The sequence below is a fragment of the Lucilia cuprina genome, chromosome 5, assembly GCF_022045245.1.
Source record: "Lucilia cuprina isolate Lc7/37 chromosome 5, ASM2204524v1, whole genome shotgun sequence".
Taxonomy (NCBI): domain Eukaryota; kingdom Metazoa; phylum Arthropoda; class Insecta; order Diptera; family Calliphoridae; genus Lucilia; species Lucilia cuprina.
In genome coordinates this window covers 64,622,374-64,634,873 of record NC_060953.1, presented here as the reverse complement: position 1 = coordinate 64,634,873, position 12,500 = coordinate 64,622,374, and the positions used below count along the sequence as shown (strand labels likewise).

At 30.1% G+C, this 12,500-nt stretch overlaps 3 protein-coding genes across 5 annotated transcripts in view; 2 read left to right on the top strand and 1 right to left on the bottom strand.

The window, feature by feature from the left end:
* LOC111677069 (tRNA 2'-phosphotransferase 1) overlaps positions 1–202 on the top strand; it is a 738-nt gene extending 536 nt beyond the window's left edge. Inside the window, exon 1 of the mRNA XM_023438118.2 lies at positions 1–202. This exon is cut by the window's left edge and continues 536 nt beyond it. Coding sequence (XP_023293886.2) covers positions 1–144 — 144 coding nt within the window. The 3' untranslated portion in view covers positions 145–202.
* Positions 1–2,826, top strand: part of LOC111677070 — a 3,512-nt gene extending 686 nt beyond the window's left edge. Inside the window, exons 2-3 of the mRNA XM_023438119.2 lie at positions 230–640; positions 945–2,826. Coding sequence (XP_023293887.2) covers positions 241–640; positions 945–2,731 — 2,187 coding nt within the window. The 5' untranslated portion in view covers positions 230–240 and the 3' untranslated portion in view covers positions 2,732–2,826. The remainder of the gene's footprint in view (positions 1–229; positions 641–944) is intronic.
* Positions 2,827–4,391: 1,565 nt separating this feature from the next.
* Positions 4,392–12,500, bottom strand: part of LOC111677065 — a 10,453-nt gene continuing 2,344 nt past the window's right edge. The window contains exons 1-5 of one of the 3 annotated variants that reach the window (XM_023438113.2): positions 11,693–11,975; positions 8,213–8,605; positions 7,056–7,602; positions 6,625–6,940; positions 4,392–6,125 (exon numbers count right to left, since the gene is read on the bottom strand). In XM_023438113.2, the coding sequence (XP_023293881.2) occupies positions 4,878–6,125; positions 6,625–6,940; positions 7,056–7,602; positions 8,213–8,552 (2,451 nt within the window). In that variant the 5' untranslated portion in view covers positions 8,553–8,605; positions 11,693–11,975 and the 3' untranslated portion in view covers positions 4,392–4,877. Of the gene's footprint in view, positions 6,126–6,624; positions 6,941–7,055; positions 7,603–8,212; positions 8,606–11,692; positions 11,976–12,500 lie in introns of those variants that run through there. The other 2 variants (XM_046952223.1, XM_046952222.1) reach the window with 2 other exon arrangements.

The following is a 12,500-nucleotide window of genomic DNA, read 5'->3' as shown; positions in this document are numbered from 1 at the left end:
CGTGTTTTGGACTCCCAACAACTTAAACTCTATCGTTCGGACAATAATGTTGTACTTTGTAGTGGTTTAGAGAATGGTTCCATTCCTTCAATATATTTTGATAAAGTTGTTGATCGTCGCACTGGCCAACTAATGGATTTTTAATTTACTCTACATGATTTTGTTAAATAAACTTCTAGTCTTTTGTTATTTCTAAAAAAATTAAAAATTGTTTTTCCTTAACTTGCAGAATTCGCGCCGATGGCCAATGATAAAGAAGCTAATGCCATCAATTCGAAATGTAGCGTTTGTGGTGTAACATTTAACAATATACAAGAATGTCTGAAACATGAACTAATCAAACATAGTTTACACAAGAAAAACCATCCACAAAATCGTATACAAAAAAGACTTAATGCTACTGCTAAATGTTTAAATGCTGAGGAGAAACTTTCGCAACGTGTTCAGTTAAGGAATGAATTAAAAAAGTGCAAAAATGGTGAAGAATTGCATGCGATTTTTGAATTGTTTTGCATGAAAACCGATAGTTTGGGTTTAATATTTACCCGCATACAGACCTGTTTGGAAAAGGAGTTGAGGTCGGCTGGTATTGTAAGGATTTATCCATTCGGTTCGATAGCAAGTGGTTTGGCATTGAGAGGTAAGGATCTTTAGTGTTCGGGTTTTACTTTTTATTTAGTTTTGGTTTTATTATAAATTATTGCTTAGAAGAGTTTATGGATTAGTTTTGTTAGAAAACTTCTAATGTCTATGGTTTACCATTATCTGTTATTTTACTTCTCGAACAGTACTTAGCAAAAAAATCATTAAATTACTAACAAAACCATTTTTAGATAGACATTTTGAAAAACTTTTTATATTCCCCTCAAATTTCTCTAATTATTTTCTTAATCCCTCTGTCTTTCACTTTTCTTTCATTTTGCCCCCACCCCTACCAACATAAGACTGCGATATTGATATATACTTGGATGCCTCGCAAATGCATGTTTCGCCCAGACACAAATATTATAAAGAAAAAGAAGATCACGATTATCAACAGCGTTTAGCCTTCAATCGCATTAATAATCTTCTCCATCGTAGTCCACATTTTACCGATGTATTTGCCATACGTAGAGCCCGGGTACCCATTATAAAGTGTAAACATAAAGATACTGGCTTTAGTATAGATATAAATGTTTCATGTCCCAGTAGTCGAGAAAATACACAATTCATTTATGAATTAGTTAAAAGCGATGATAGAATACACGAGCTAATGTTGTTTCTTAAATTATGGGCGAAAAATGCACAAATCGTGGGAAGAGACACAATGACCAGTTATTGTTTAATAACATTGGTAATATTCTTTTTACAACAACCTTGGTTAAAGGAGAATCAAGCAATCAATCAGAATAAAGAAAAACGTATTTTGAAATCTATTAAAGAATTACAAAAGAATTGTCCATTTAATATGGTGCAGGGCATTAATTATGCCTATAATTTAAGAGACAAAGAAAATAAACCCACAATACCCACCGCTGTTACCACTTGGGAACTAATAAAAGAATTTTTTAACTTTTATAAAGATTTTAATTTCGAAGATCACGTAATTTCACCCTTTTACGGAAAATCTATAGAAAAAACCAATTTAACACCAGATATATGTGAAGAATATTACAAACAATTGAGAACCATAAGCCAGTATTTGCGGGGCGAACAGGCCAATGATTTGCAAATTGATCGTTGTATGTGTGTACAGGATGCGTTTTGTCTTAATCAAAATACCGCCAAAAATATACTACCTCATAGTAAGCAATATATACAATTGTGCCTAAACAATGCCCACAAAATATGTGAAAATCCCAATAATCTTAAATTGGATGAACTGTATGAACAGCTTTTATTTGAGACCATCAAAATTAATCAAGACAATCAAGTTAAAGTAACTAATGAAAACTCCAAATCGGAATTAATGAAAGATTTAAAAAACTTAACATTACCCATAACGGAAACAAAGACAGCAGAAACGAATAAAAGTGAAGGTAAATTAATACATAGCATTATACCCTCTAAAGCCGATATACGTACTTTAGCTGCCCATTATCCAGACCAACCGGCCGGAGAGTCACTTTTGCGTTGTTGGTGTCAACATTATATAGAGGCTATAGAAATTATACTGACTAAAATATATCGCATGGACATTTCCCAGAAAGAACTGTCCTCCCAACAAAAACAACAAAAACTCGATCAAGAAGTTAAAGACAAAGAACTTAATCAAGCTTGGCTTATATCCTGTTCCATTGATTTATGGAGTAATCGTTGTTTTCAAAAAGTCGGACAAACTTCATTTATGAACTATCACTTGGAGCAAACTGAACGTTTACATAATATCCGAAGACAAGATCCTAAATTTTCCGTTAGCTTTAATGGTATTTTAAAACTGAATACTTTAGCAAATTATATGGGCATGGATATAGAACTACATTTAACCGATGGTACACCCATAGCAAGTCTTAATAAGAAAAGTCCTTTGCGTAAATTTTTCAATGTTTTCAAAAATACTTTACAAAGTTGCAATTTTAAAGAGACTTTAAATATCAGTGGTGTTGAAAGTACTAAAAATTTTAATGAAAATAAAACACAAACAATACAAAATAATGATGATGATGATGATGACACTGCAACTGCTACAAATGTAGAAGAATCTCTTCAGACTACACCATCTATAGAAAAAGCTATTGCTGATAATTTATAAAAAGGTAAAGAAAATTTTTCATTTATTTTAAATTATAATTTTATAGAGTTTTATGGTTTTGAAGTTATTAAATTTACCTTATACTTAAATGTAAATATTTGGAAACATTTTAATGTTGTGTAAGTGCATATAATAAGTGAATTAAACTGTTTGTGCAAATACAATACAAATTTTAAAAGCAATTCATTATTGTTCTTAATAAAGCAGCAAAAACTTTGAAACATTTAGTAAATAATAACTAATTTTAAGGGGTCTTTATAATTTAATATTTATTTTGAGATTATCGATGACCGCAGGACCGAAATAAAAAAGCCTCCTTGAGTTATTTTTATACACTTCACCTTCATGAGAACAATTCTGTCAATTTTGCTTTTAAAATTAGCAAAACCGTTTCATAAATAATAAGAAGCAGAAATCTTGCACAGATTCTAGACAGAAATTTCATAAAATATTAGATTTTAAACATAAAGCAAAATAACAACATACAAGTTGATATCTAAAACGGCTGTGACATAAAGTGAAGTCATGAGTTTATACAGACAACGTTGGATTCAGCCTAATATATACTCTTTGGTTGGTTGGTAGTTCAGGCTGCAATTGATGCACACGTAAGGATATTAAATAGAAAAGAAGACGACATAGAAAGTATCAAGATATTAAAGTGAAGATGGATTAAGATGTTTTAATAGCTAAAAGACTGAAATTAAAATGGACAGAGTGAGATTGAGGGGAAATAATCTTGGACTCGAAAGAGCTACTAATCAGAGCTATTGAAGTTTCTTTCATCAAAGCAACCACAATGCCTAATGAAGGCGTTCAGGTTATCTATTTTAACCCCTGATAAATCTGAGGTATCCTTAAGAAATCGATGTCTCAGACAATGAAGTCGTATGCCCTCAAATGCAGAACAGTGACAGAGAAGATATTCGATTGATTCATATTCTTCCTCAACTTGACAGCTTCTACTATAGTCATTGTAAGGTAATCCAAGTAAAATGGTTGATGGTTTTTATGCATCCCATTAAGTCTGCATAGAAGGTGTAGGAATCTCTACTTTTTAAGGGTGCATTGCATGGTTACCAAATTTACAGTGCCCTATGACGAAAGTTATAATTTTGCTGAGTTGTGTTCGGCTTGGATCTTAGAAGATGGTCCCTGTGCTCTTTATCTAGATTTGGCCATATCTTCCTTGTTTGAGTACAAGTTAGCTTATTTCTCCATCTTGTCTGTGACAGTTCATAGAACATGTTATCGATAAGTTTTTGCCATATTCCTATGGGAGCACCACAGAAATGGTCTATGTCCGAGTCGGGCAACTGCGAACCCAACTTCGCGAGCGTCGTCAGCGATACCATTGACTGTAGAGTTCCCATGTGCACGTACCCATACGAGTACAATGCTATTTAAGCTTCATGGAGAGCAATCTCCATCCAGTACCATATTTTCTAGATGACAGAGAAACTTCACTTCTCCAGAGATAATAATTTTGTTTAAATGTTAATCTATGTTACTACGAACCGTGTCTTAGATGCAATGTTAAAAGAAAACAAATTCTCAATATTGTTCTCCTGTCGATGAAATTGTTTAAATTAAACTCATTTTTCTTATTACAAAAATTTAACATTTTATTATCATAATATTTTTTATTTGTTGTCTTAATTAAGAATACGAAAATAAAGCTATTTAAGTATTATATCAATATTTATAAGCGAAAAATTAAAATATTTTATATTATTATTATTATTATTATTATTAAAATAAACTATTTTATTTGAACTATTTTTTTACATACAAATATACAAGTACAGTAGAGGGAAAATGTTGGAAATTGGTGGCATGACATCTTTAATTTAAATGATAGGGAAACTTTTTGGACAAAAGCTTTTTAAGTTTTCAGGCAAAATATTTGAGATTCCCATATTGTAAATTATTGTGGCCAAACAAACCAATAACATATAGAAATGAGCAAAATTATGGATTCAATAATCGCAACATAGCCGATCTCTTCAAAACTATAACATTTGATTAACTAAGTTCGGGCTAAAGTTTTAGAACGTAATCCGTTAAAACGATCTTTATTCGAGCTAAATCTAAATGAGGTATTAGCTAATTTCACAACTACTTTATGTACGACCGGTGTTTTATGCTAGAAAATTTTCTTATGACAAGAACAATACTTTTTAGCGCCACCATCTGAAACACATTCCGAATCTGCACTGTATTTATTAAGACGGCTAATCTCACCCGTAACTTTAAGATAATTCTCTACAGGATCATAAATAGCGGTGGCCTCAAAAAGACCCTTATTGGGTTTGGTATAAAAAGTTACGCGATAAATATTGATGGTACTAGTAGATTTGCCGTCATCACTCATTTGCAGTTGTGTCGTTCTGTAAGCACTTTCTACACTATCATACGCCAAGGGAACACACATTTTGGCCAGTGTACCATTATGAAAATTCGCCACATAATCATTGATATAATCAATAAGCAAGTGGGTCAAATTAACAACGGTTTTGGAATTTTTATAAATACTTTCATACAGCAAACAGGTGCACCAATGTGCCTCTATGGCAACATCTAGGCAGGAACGGTTTTGTGGCACAGGCTCCAATAAGGATTGGCATTTGGGGCAAGCATCTGATTTATTTAAAACTGTTTCGTTTTGCACTCGTCCCGTTAATCTTAAAATGTGTTTAAGTGTCATGTGTGTATCGTAGGGATTGGTCAAACGATTCTTATTAACATTTAAGGCATTTACAAAACTGGGATAATTTTGCTTAAGATTTGGTGGCAACCATAAAAATACAAACGGCAATCTTTCTTCCAAATGACCCGAATGAGTTTTTCGTATTGGACCAAAACGCATGCCATGATCACTAAAAAACACCACTATAGTATCCTCCAAAGTGCCCATTTGTTTAAATTTCTTTAAATAATTCATTATATGTTCATCCATGGCCGAACAATCACTAATGTCATTATGACTAAATGTATTGGCCCAAAAGAGACCAAAATAGGATTCATTCTTATATCTTTTGGCCAATTCTACTGCATAGTCAAATACGAAATCAGCTGAATGTTTATAGCCCAAACAATCGATTAAACTTGATTTTAATTTAGTCTCTAAATGTTTCTCGGCACCCAAGAGAAATGGCCTTAAATAATAGTCCACGGGAGGTTGTGTAAATCCCACTTTTAAGTAATTGAAAGTATTTATGCTGGCTTCATCTTCCGCATAGGCCGTCACATAGCCGTGATCACGAAATGTTTTCCAAATAAAATCACAATTATCCAATGCTTCCAGTTTGTAGGGTGAACATTTTTGCATGACGGTAGATCGATTCATGCCAGTTAGGACGGCCATTAAATTGGGGAATGTATTGTCATCAATCTGGAAATGATGAATTCAAAAAAAAATTCATATAAAATCTACTATCATTACTTAAAGAGTCTAGACTATAGTCTAGTCTATAGTCTAGTCTATAGTCTAGTCTATAGTCTAGTCTATAGTCTAGTCTATAGTCTAGTCTATAGTCTAGTCTATAGTCTAGTCTATAGTCTAGTCTATAGTCTAGTCTATAGTCTAGTCTATAGTCTAGTCTATAGTCTAGTCTATAGTCTAGTCTATAGTCTAGTCTATAGTCTAGTCTATAGTCTAGTCTATAGTCTAGTCTATAGTCAGTCTATAGTCTATAGTCTAGTCTATAGTCTAGTCTATAGTCTAGTCTATAGTCTAGTCATTAGTCTAGTTTATAGTCAGGCCTTTAGTTTAGTCTATAGTCTAGTTTATAAACTAGTCAGCAGTCTAGTCTATAGTTCGTAAGTCTAGTCTATAGTTCGTGAATCTAGTCTATAGTTCATAAGTCTAATCTATAGTTTTGTCGATTTACCTTATTAAATCCGCTCATTTCAAACCATTCATTATCGTACAAATACTTTGCTGTCTTTGGCATCGCTCTCACTAAATTTACTCTTGATATACTATCTATGCCCAACATTAAAACACTCGGCGCTTTTTCTTTTCTCTTACGTTGATCATCATACTTTTTCCAAGTTTCTAAACGTTGACGAATCTCATTGCGTTCTGGCATTAAAGGATAACCATTAATGTATACCTGGCGATTATTCGAACGACATCGTACCAGTATATTGTCAATTGTAGGCGATAAAGAAGTTTTATCAACAAAACTCATGCATTCCGAAAGGCTAGTAGGAAAAAGAAAAAAGAAATCGTAAGACAGGAAAGGAGAATGAGTTAAAGTTAAAATTAACATTTGGGATTATGGAATACTAAATCAAATTAAAAAAACCCTTACCTTACCTAACAACTCTATCGACTTTCTCGCCAGTGCCATTGCGCACAATGGACTGATAACAACAATCCAGTTTGCCCGTTTTACTATACGCTGGTATCACTTCCTGATCAACAGAAAGCGTATAACGTTTAGTTGTTCTATTAAAATCGACTCGTGTCAAAGGTGAGATCAGCTTACAGGGTTTATACTTTTCCCGGCGAAAATTTTTCATTACCTCTGGCAAGTAGGGATCTAAATTGGGCATTTTACAATATTCACTCCATACTAAATAACCTGTGGGAGGCGGTGATGGCAAAGAGTTATTAAACGATTCCAAATGCGTAGCAGAAAAGGAAGAGTTAGCATAAAAATCAGAAGATAAAGATAAAGAAGTAGAATTAAGTGTTGGTGTTTCTTTTAATAGTTTAGTTTTCAAATTTTTATCAACACGTTTTTTCGATGCTGCTGTAGCAATTTGTGCTTCAGTGAGGCCGATTTTAGTTGGTGTTAAAGTTGTTACATCTTGATTTTTATTAAGCTTGACTTTTAGAAGTGATGTTAAATTTTTTAATACTAAATTTTGGAGAATTTTTTTTTATTTTTGGTGAATTTTAACGACAAGAATACACAGGCAAACATCAATATGCAAGTGATATATTAAAACAAAATTTGTTGCAGGACAATTCAAAAACAACATCATATAAAGAAAACATACAAAAAAATAAAACAAAATAGTAAAAGATAAATCAGTGAAAATTATTAAATAAATAGAAACAAAAAAGAGATTTAGATTAAATTTAGTGAGATATGAAGAAATGAAAAAGTGAATTTAAAATAGAAAATCAATTTTTTTTAGTCTATATTATTAATTTCCAATGGACTGATAAGCAATCATCATTTCCGCACTACGATTAGAATTATAATGCATTATTACAGACAATATATTGAAAATTATAAAAAAACACAATTTATCAGATTCAATACCAAAATTGTTGTTCTATTTTCATTCAATGACATGCAAATAAATTTAAGAAACGTACAACAAATTAAATTCAATGAAAATAAAAAGACGTAAATAAATGTAAAAATGTAAAGATTTCATGCATACCGCTTTATTTATTTATTTTTTTTTTTGTGCAGATCATAACTGATCATCATCAATAGTTTGCATATATTTACATACCTTTCATGCCCGGCACATGCGAATGTAAATTGCTTATAAAATATAAACTGTCATCTTCATGTTCATCGACATCACGATTTATGGTTAAATTAACTAAAAATACTAACAACAATATTGCTAACAGGTAGATGAGAGGTTTACGTTTCCATAAATAACGCAACTTAAAGGGGTTCCTGCTAAGGGATAAACGACGTTCCTGCACCACATTGCGATTAATGTCTTCACAAAGTTTATTGCGTTTTTTCTTTTTAGTATTTTTGTATGTGGGGTCATCTGTTGTATTGATATTTGGTTTTGTATTATCCAGTAGTAGTGTTAGATCATCATCTGAATCCGTCATATTGTAGACATGATATTTCGTTTTTCTCTTTTTTTGTTTATTTTCTTATTTAACTGCAAATGTGCAAAAGGTAAATGTATTAAAATTTGTTTAAAACATATAATTTTTTGATGTGTCTATAAAATTTGTTTATTATAAATAAAAACATATATTTTCATTTTGATTCTCTAAATATTTAAATTTTCAAGAATATGATAACAAATTGTTTAAAGTAGAATTTAACTAAGTAATTCTAAATATTTTGTTAATCCAAGAGATTTTTATTAAAATATTTAGCAGGGCAACCAAAAATATGCTCTTAAAAATTTTATTTTATGCATAAACATGCTCTTATAGATTAAAATATTATAATTTTTTAACATATTTTTCGTCAGACAACATAACGGATTTTTGAACTGATGTGATGGTGAAATTCGATTCAGATTAAGTCTGCGTATATAGGTTTCGACTGTTTCAAAATTTACTTAGGGATAGGATGAGACATGAGGCCTGATCTTTAAAAATGTACTCCAACAAATCGATGCCACAATTCCTTAAATTGTCTAAAATGGATTGAAAAGTAACTAGTCTATTTGTTGTGTTTTTAGAGTCTAATCAATGATTTAATCTGGTCTAGTCTATTCTATTGTCAAGCCTATTGTATAGTTTATAATTTAGTCTTAAATGTAGTGTATAGTCTAGCCTAAAGTCGATAGTCGATAGTATTTTCTTTACTCTAGTCTATAGACTAGTTAGTTCTATATTCTTGTCTATAGTCTAGTCTATAGATTAGTCTATAGTCTCGTCTATAGTTTAGTCTATAGTCTAATCTATAGTTTAGTCTATAGTCTAATCTATAGTTTAGTCTATAGTCTAGGCTATAGTCTAGTCTATAGTCTAGTCTATAGTCTAGTCTATAGTCTAGTCTATAGTCTAGTCTATAGTCTAGTCTATAGTCTAGTCTATAGTCTAGTCTATAGTCTAGTCTACAGTCTAGTCTATAGTCTATTCTATAGTCTAGTCTATAGTCTAGTCTATAGTCTAGTCTATAGTCTATTCTATAGTCTAGTCTATAGTCTAGTCTATAGTCTAGTCGAAAGTCTAGTCTAAAGTCTAGTCGAAAGTCTAGTCTATAGTAATAGACTAGTCATGTCTATAATCTTGCCGGTAGTTTTGTCTATAGTCTAGTCTGGAATATGTTTAAAAATGTCGCTTCAAAAATATTGCTCTGAAATGCTCAAGAATTTTAATAATCACATGCTGTTGTTTTTCCTCTACCTAATAACTTTGATTTTTTTGTAAATTAACCGTTTTTTCTAAACTTGTTTTGTGTTCCAAATATTTTGTTTAAGTATTGCATAATAACAGCATAATATGCATGTATTTAATTCAAAATAAATTACTAATACAAACTTAGGTACAATTATTTTACCCTACACCACTAAAGTGGGGGAGAATATTATTTTTGTAACACCAAAAATATTGGTCCTACCAACTTATAGTATACCAATCGGATCAGAATCACTTTCATAGTCGATTACTTAAGCTGTGTCCGTCCTTCTGTTTGTCCATGTAAAGTTTGTGCGCACGCTTCAAGTCGCAATTTTGCAGATATTTTGATGAAATTTGGCACACACTCTTCTTTTAACCCAAAACAACGCTATTAAAAATGTTTAAAATGTTTAAAATTGGTCCATTTTTTCGCCTAGCTCCGTACACCATAAATACGGCTTTTGGGCTAATATTTATCTTAAATGTTGTAGTGCTTCAACAAAACGGCAAAACTTAGTTTTATAAAGGTGTAAATGACACTAAATGATTTTTGTAAAGATACGGTCTCATTTGACATGCAAAGTTCCCTTTAGAAAATTACTTGAAGCTTAAAATTTACTTTAGGCAATAAAAATCACTTTGTCAACAATAGATAAAAAATATTCGGGAATTAAGATAAATAAACAAAATAATCAAAATTTTCAACATTCTCACTGGTGTAGGGTATCTAATGGTCGACCATGTCCGACTATACATTCATATTTGTTTTTATGAAATTTTTAAAAGAAATATAATACATTATAAAAATAAAGAGTAAATCAGTGTAACAAAAGATGACAACAAAATTTCTGTTATAAAAAAAGTTACTGCAATTAAATTATAAAATTTTCTAAAAAAAATAAATAAGATTTTTAGAACTTCCATGCTGAATACTTTGTACAAAATAAATCCCAGCAAACATAATAATATCAAGATATGTTTAAGCAATACCATTGAATCGGTTTTGGAACTCTTTTTGGATATCAATATTCTGCTACTTGTTAAAGCTACCAGTCTAAATGAAGCTACAAGCGGAAATTTAGACTTGGACAGTATAATTGAGAAACCTTCTTAAGCCATTGAAAGGCAATTAAACAAAATTTTAGATTTTAGTATACAATTTCTTAAAAATATATCCGGTCGAAAACGTTTAGATTGCTTTAGATTTTTAGTTTTTGTTTATATTTAAAGCGGGTTTTAAGAAAATTAATTTAAATAGTAAAAAATTACTCATGATTGGTTTTATCTTTAAAAAAAATCTTGTTTTTTAAATGTTGTTTATTATAATATAGGTTCATGCAATACTATTTTAAGTTATTGTTTTTTGTTTTTATTTTTTTTAAATACGATAATTAACTGTATACAATTTTAAAGCGGGCGTAATATATTAAAAAATAATATATCGTCAAAGGAAATAGAAATTTTGATAAAACATATTTAGTTTTGTTGATGTTTAAGTACACAATTGGTGTTAAACAAAAGTGGCTATCTTTACTTTCAAAAAATAATGGACTTAAAACCACAAAACTTAGATTTCTTTCATATTTTTTTTAATAAATTTTGAATGAATATTTGTTTTATCAATTTTTAATAAATTTTATGAATAATTTCCTTATATTTTTTTTGAATGACTTAATTATTTGTGAATTTAATATTTTTCCTAATTTACACTTGTCAATTGATTTATTAAGCTCACTTATAACTTGTGTTTTGTAACTTATTTTTCTTTTTTTTTTTTTGAAAGAAATTAATTGATTTCAATTTATTTGACACCTCACAAACTCACACACACATACACACACACTTTGATTAGCACTTAAAATACCTTGAGTTTCAAATAAATATTTTACCTTTTATAATTTATTATTTAATATTTATTTTCTCAATATGTCTTCTTGCTAGTCAAATTAGTTCACAAATCATTTTTATATAAATTTTTTTTTAGTTTCAAAATTATTTTTCTTATATTTTTTCATTATTTAATAATTACAAGTATCTAATTTGTTTATTATTATTTTCTAAATATTTTGTTAATACTATTATTTATTTATCTAATAAATTTAGATTTTTATTTATATATATTATACTCCGTCTGTTCCGTTGTATAAAACTAGCAATAGTTGCTTTAAGCGCATAATTACAACTAAAATGTGCAGACTCTATACAAAATCATTTGAAAAACTCACATTCCCTCCGCCAAATAAGAAAAACAGAAAACAAAAGTGATGGGGAAATGTTTGTATTTCTTGTATATTTCGAATTGACTACAAAAAATATCTGCTGAATTTTAAGAAATGTTTTTATTATAGAGAGTTTCGTAAACAAATTCGATAACGTTGGGAGAGCAAAAATGTACAGTTTTAAAGTGTGGTCAATTTTGCGGTTTTAAGATATGTATTATATGCAAGAAGTAAATATTTTGTGTCGAATGCGTTATCAAATAAGCGTCCGTAACGAAAACGTATTTCGATATTGTAATTTAGGTAAAATGTAAAAAAATCTAACTAACTATCTATCTAACTAACTAACTAACTAACTAACTAACTAACTAATATCTATCTATATATCTATCTATCTATCTATCTATCTATCTATCTATCTATCTATCTATCTATCTATCTATCTATCTATCTATCTATCTATCTATCTATCTATCTA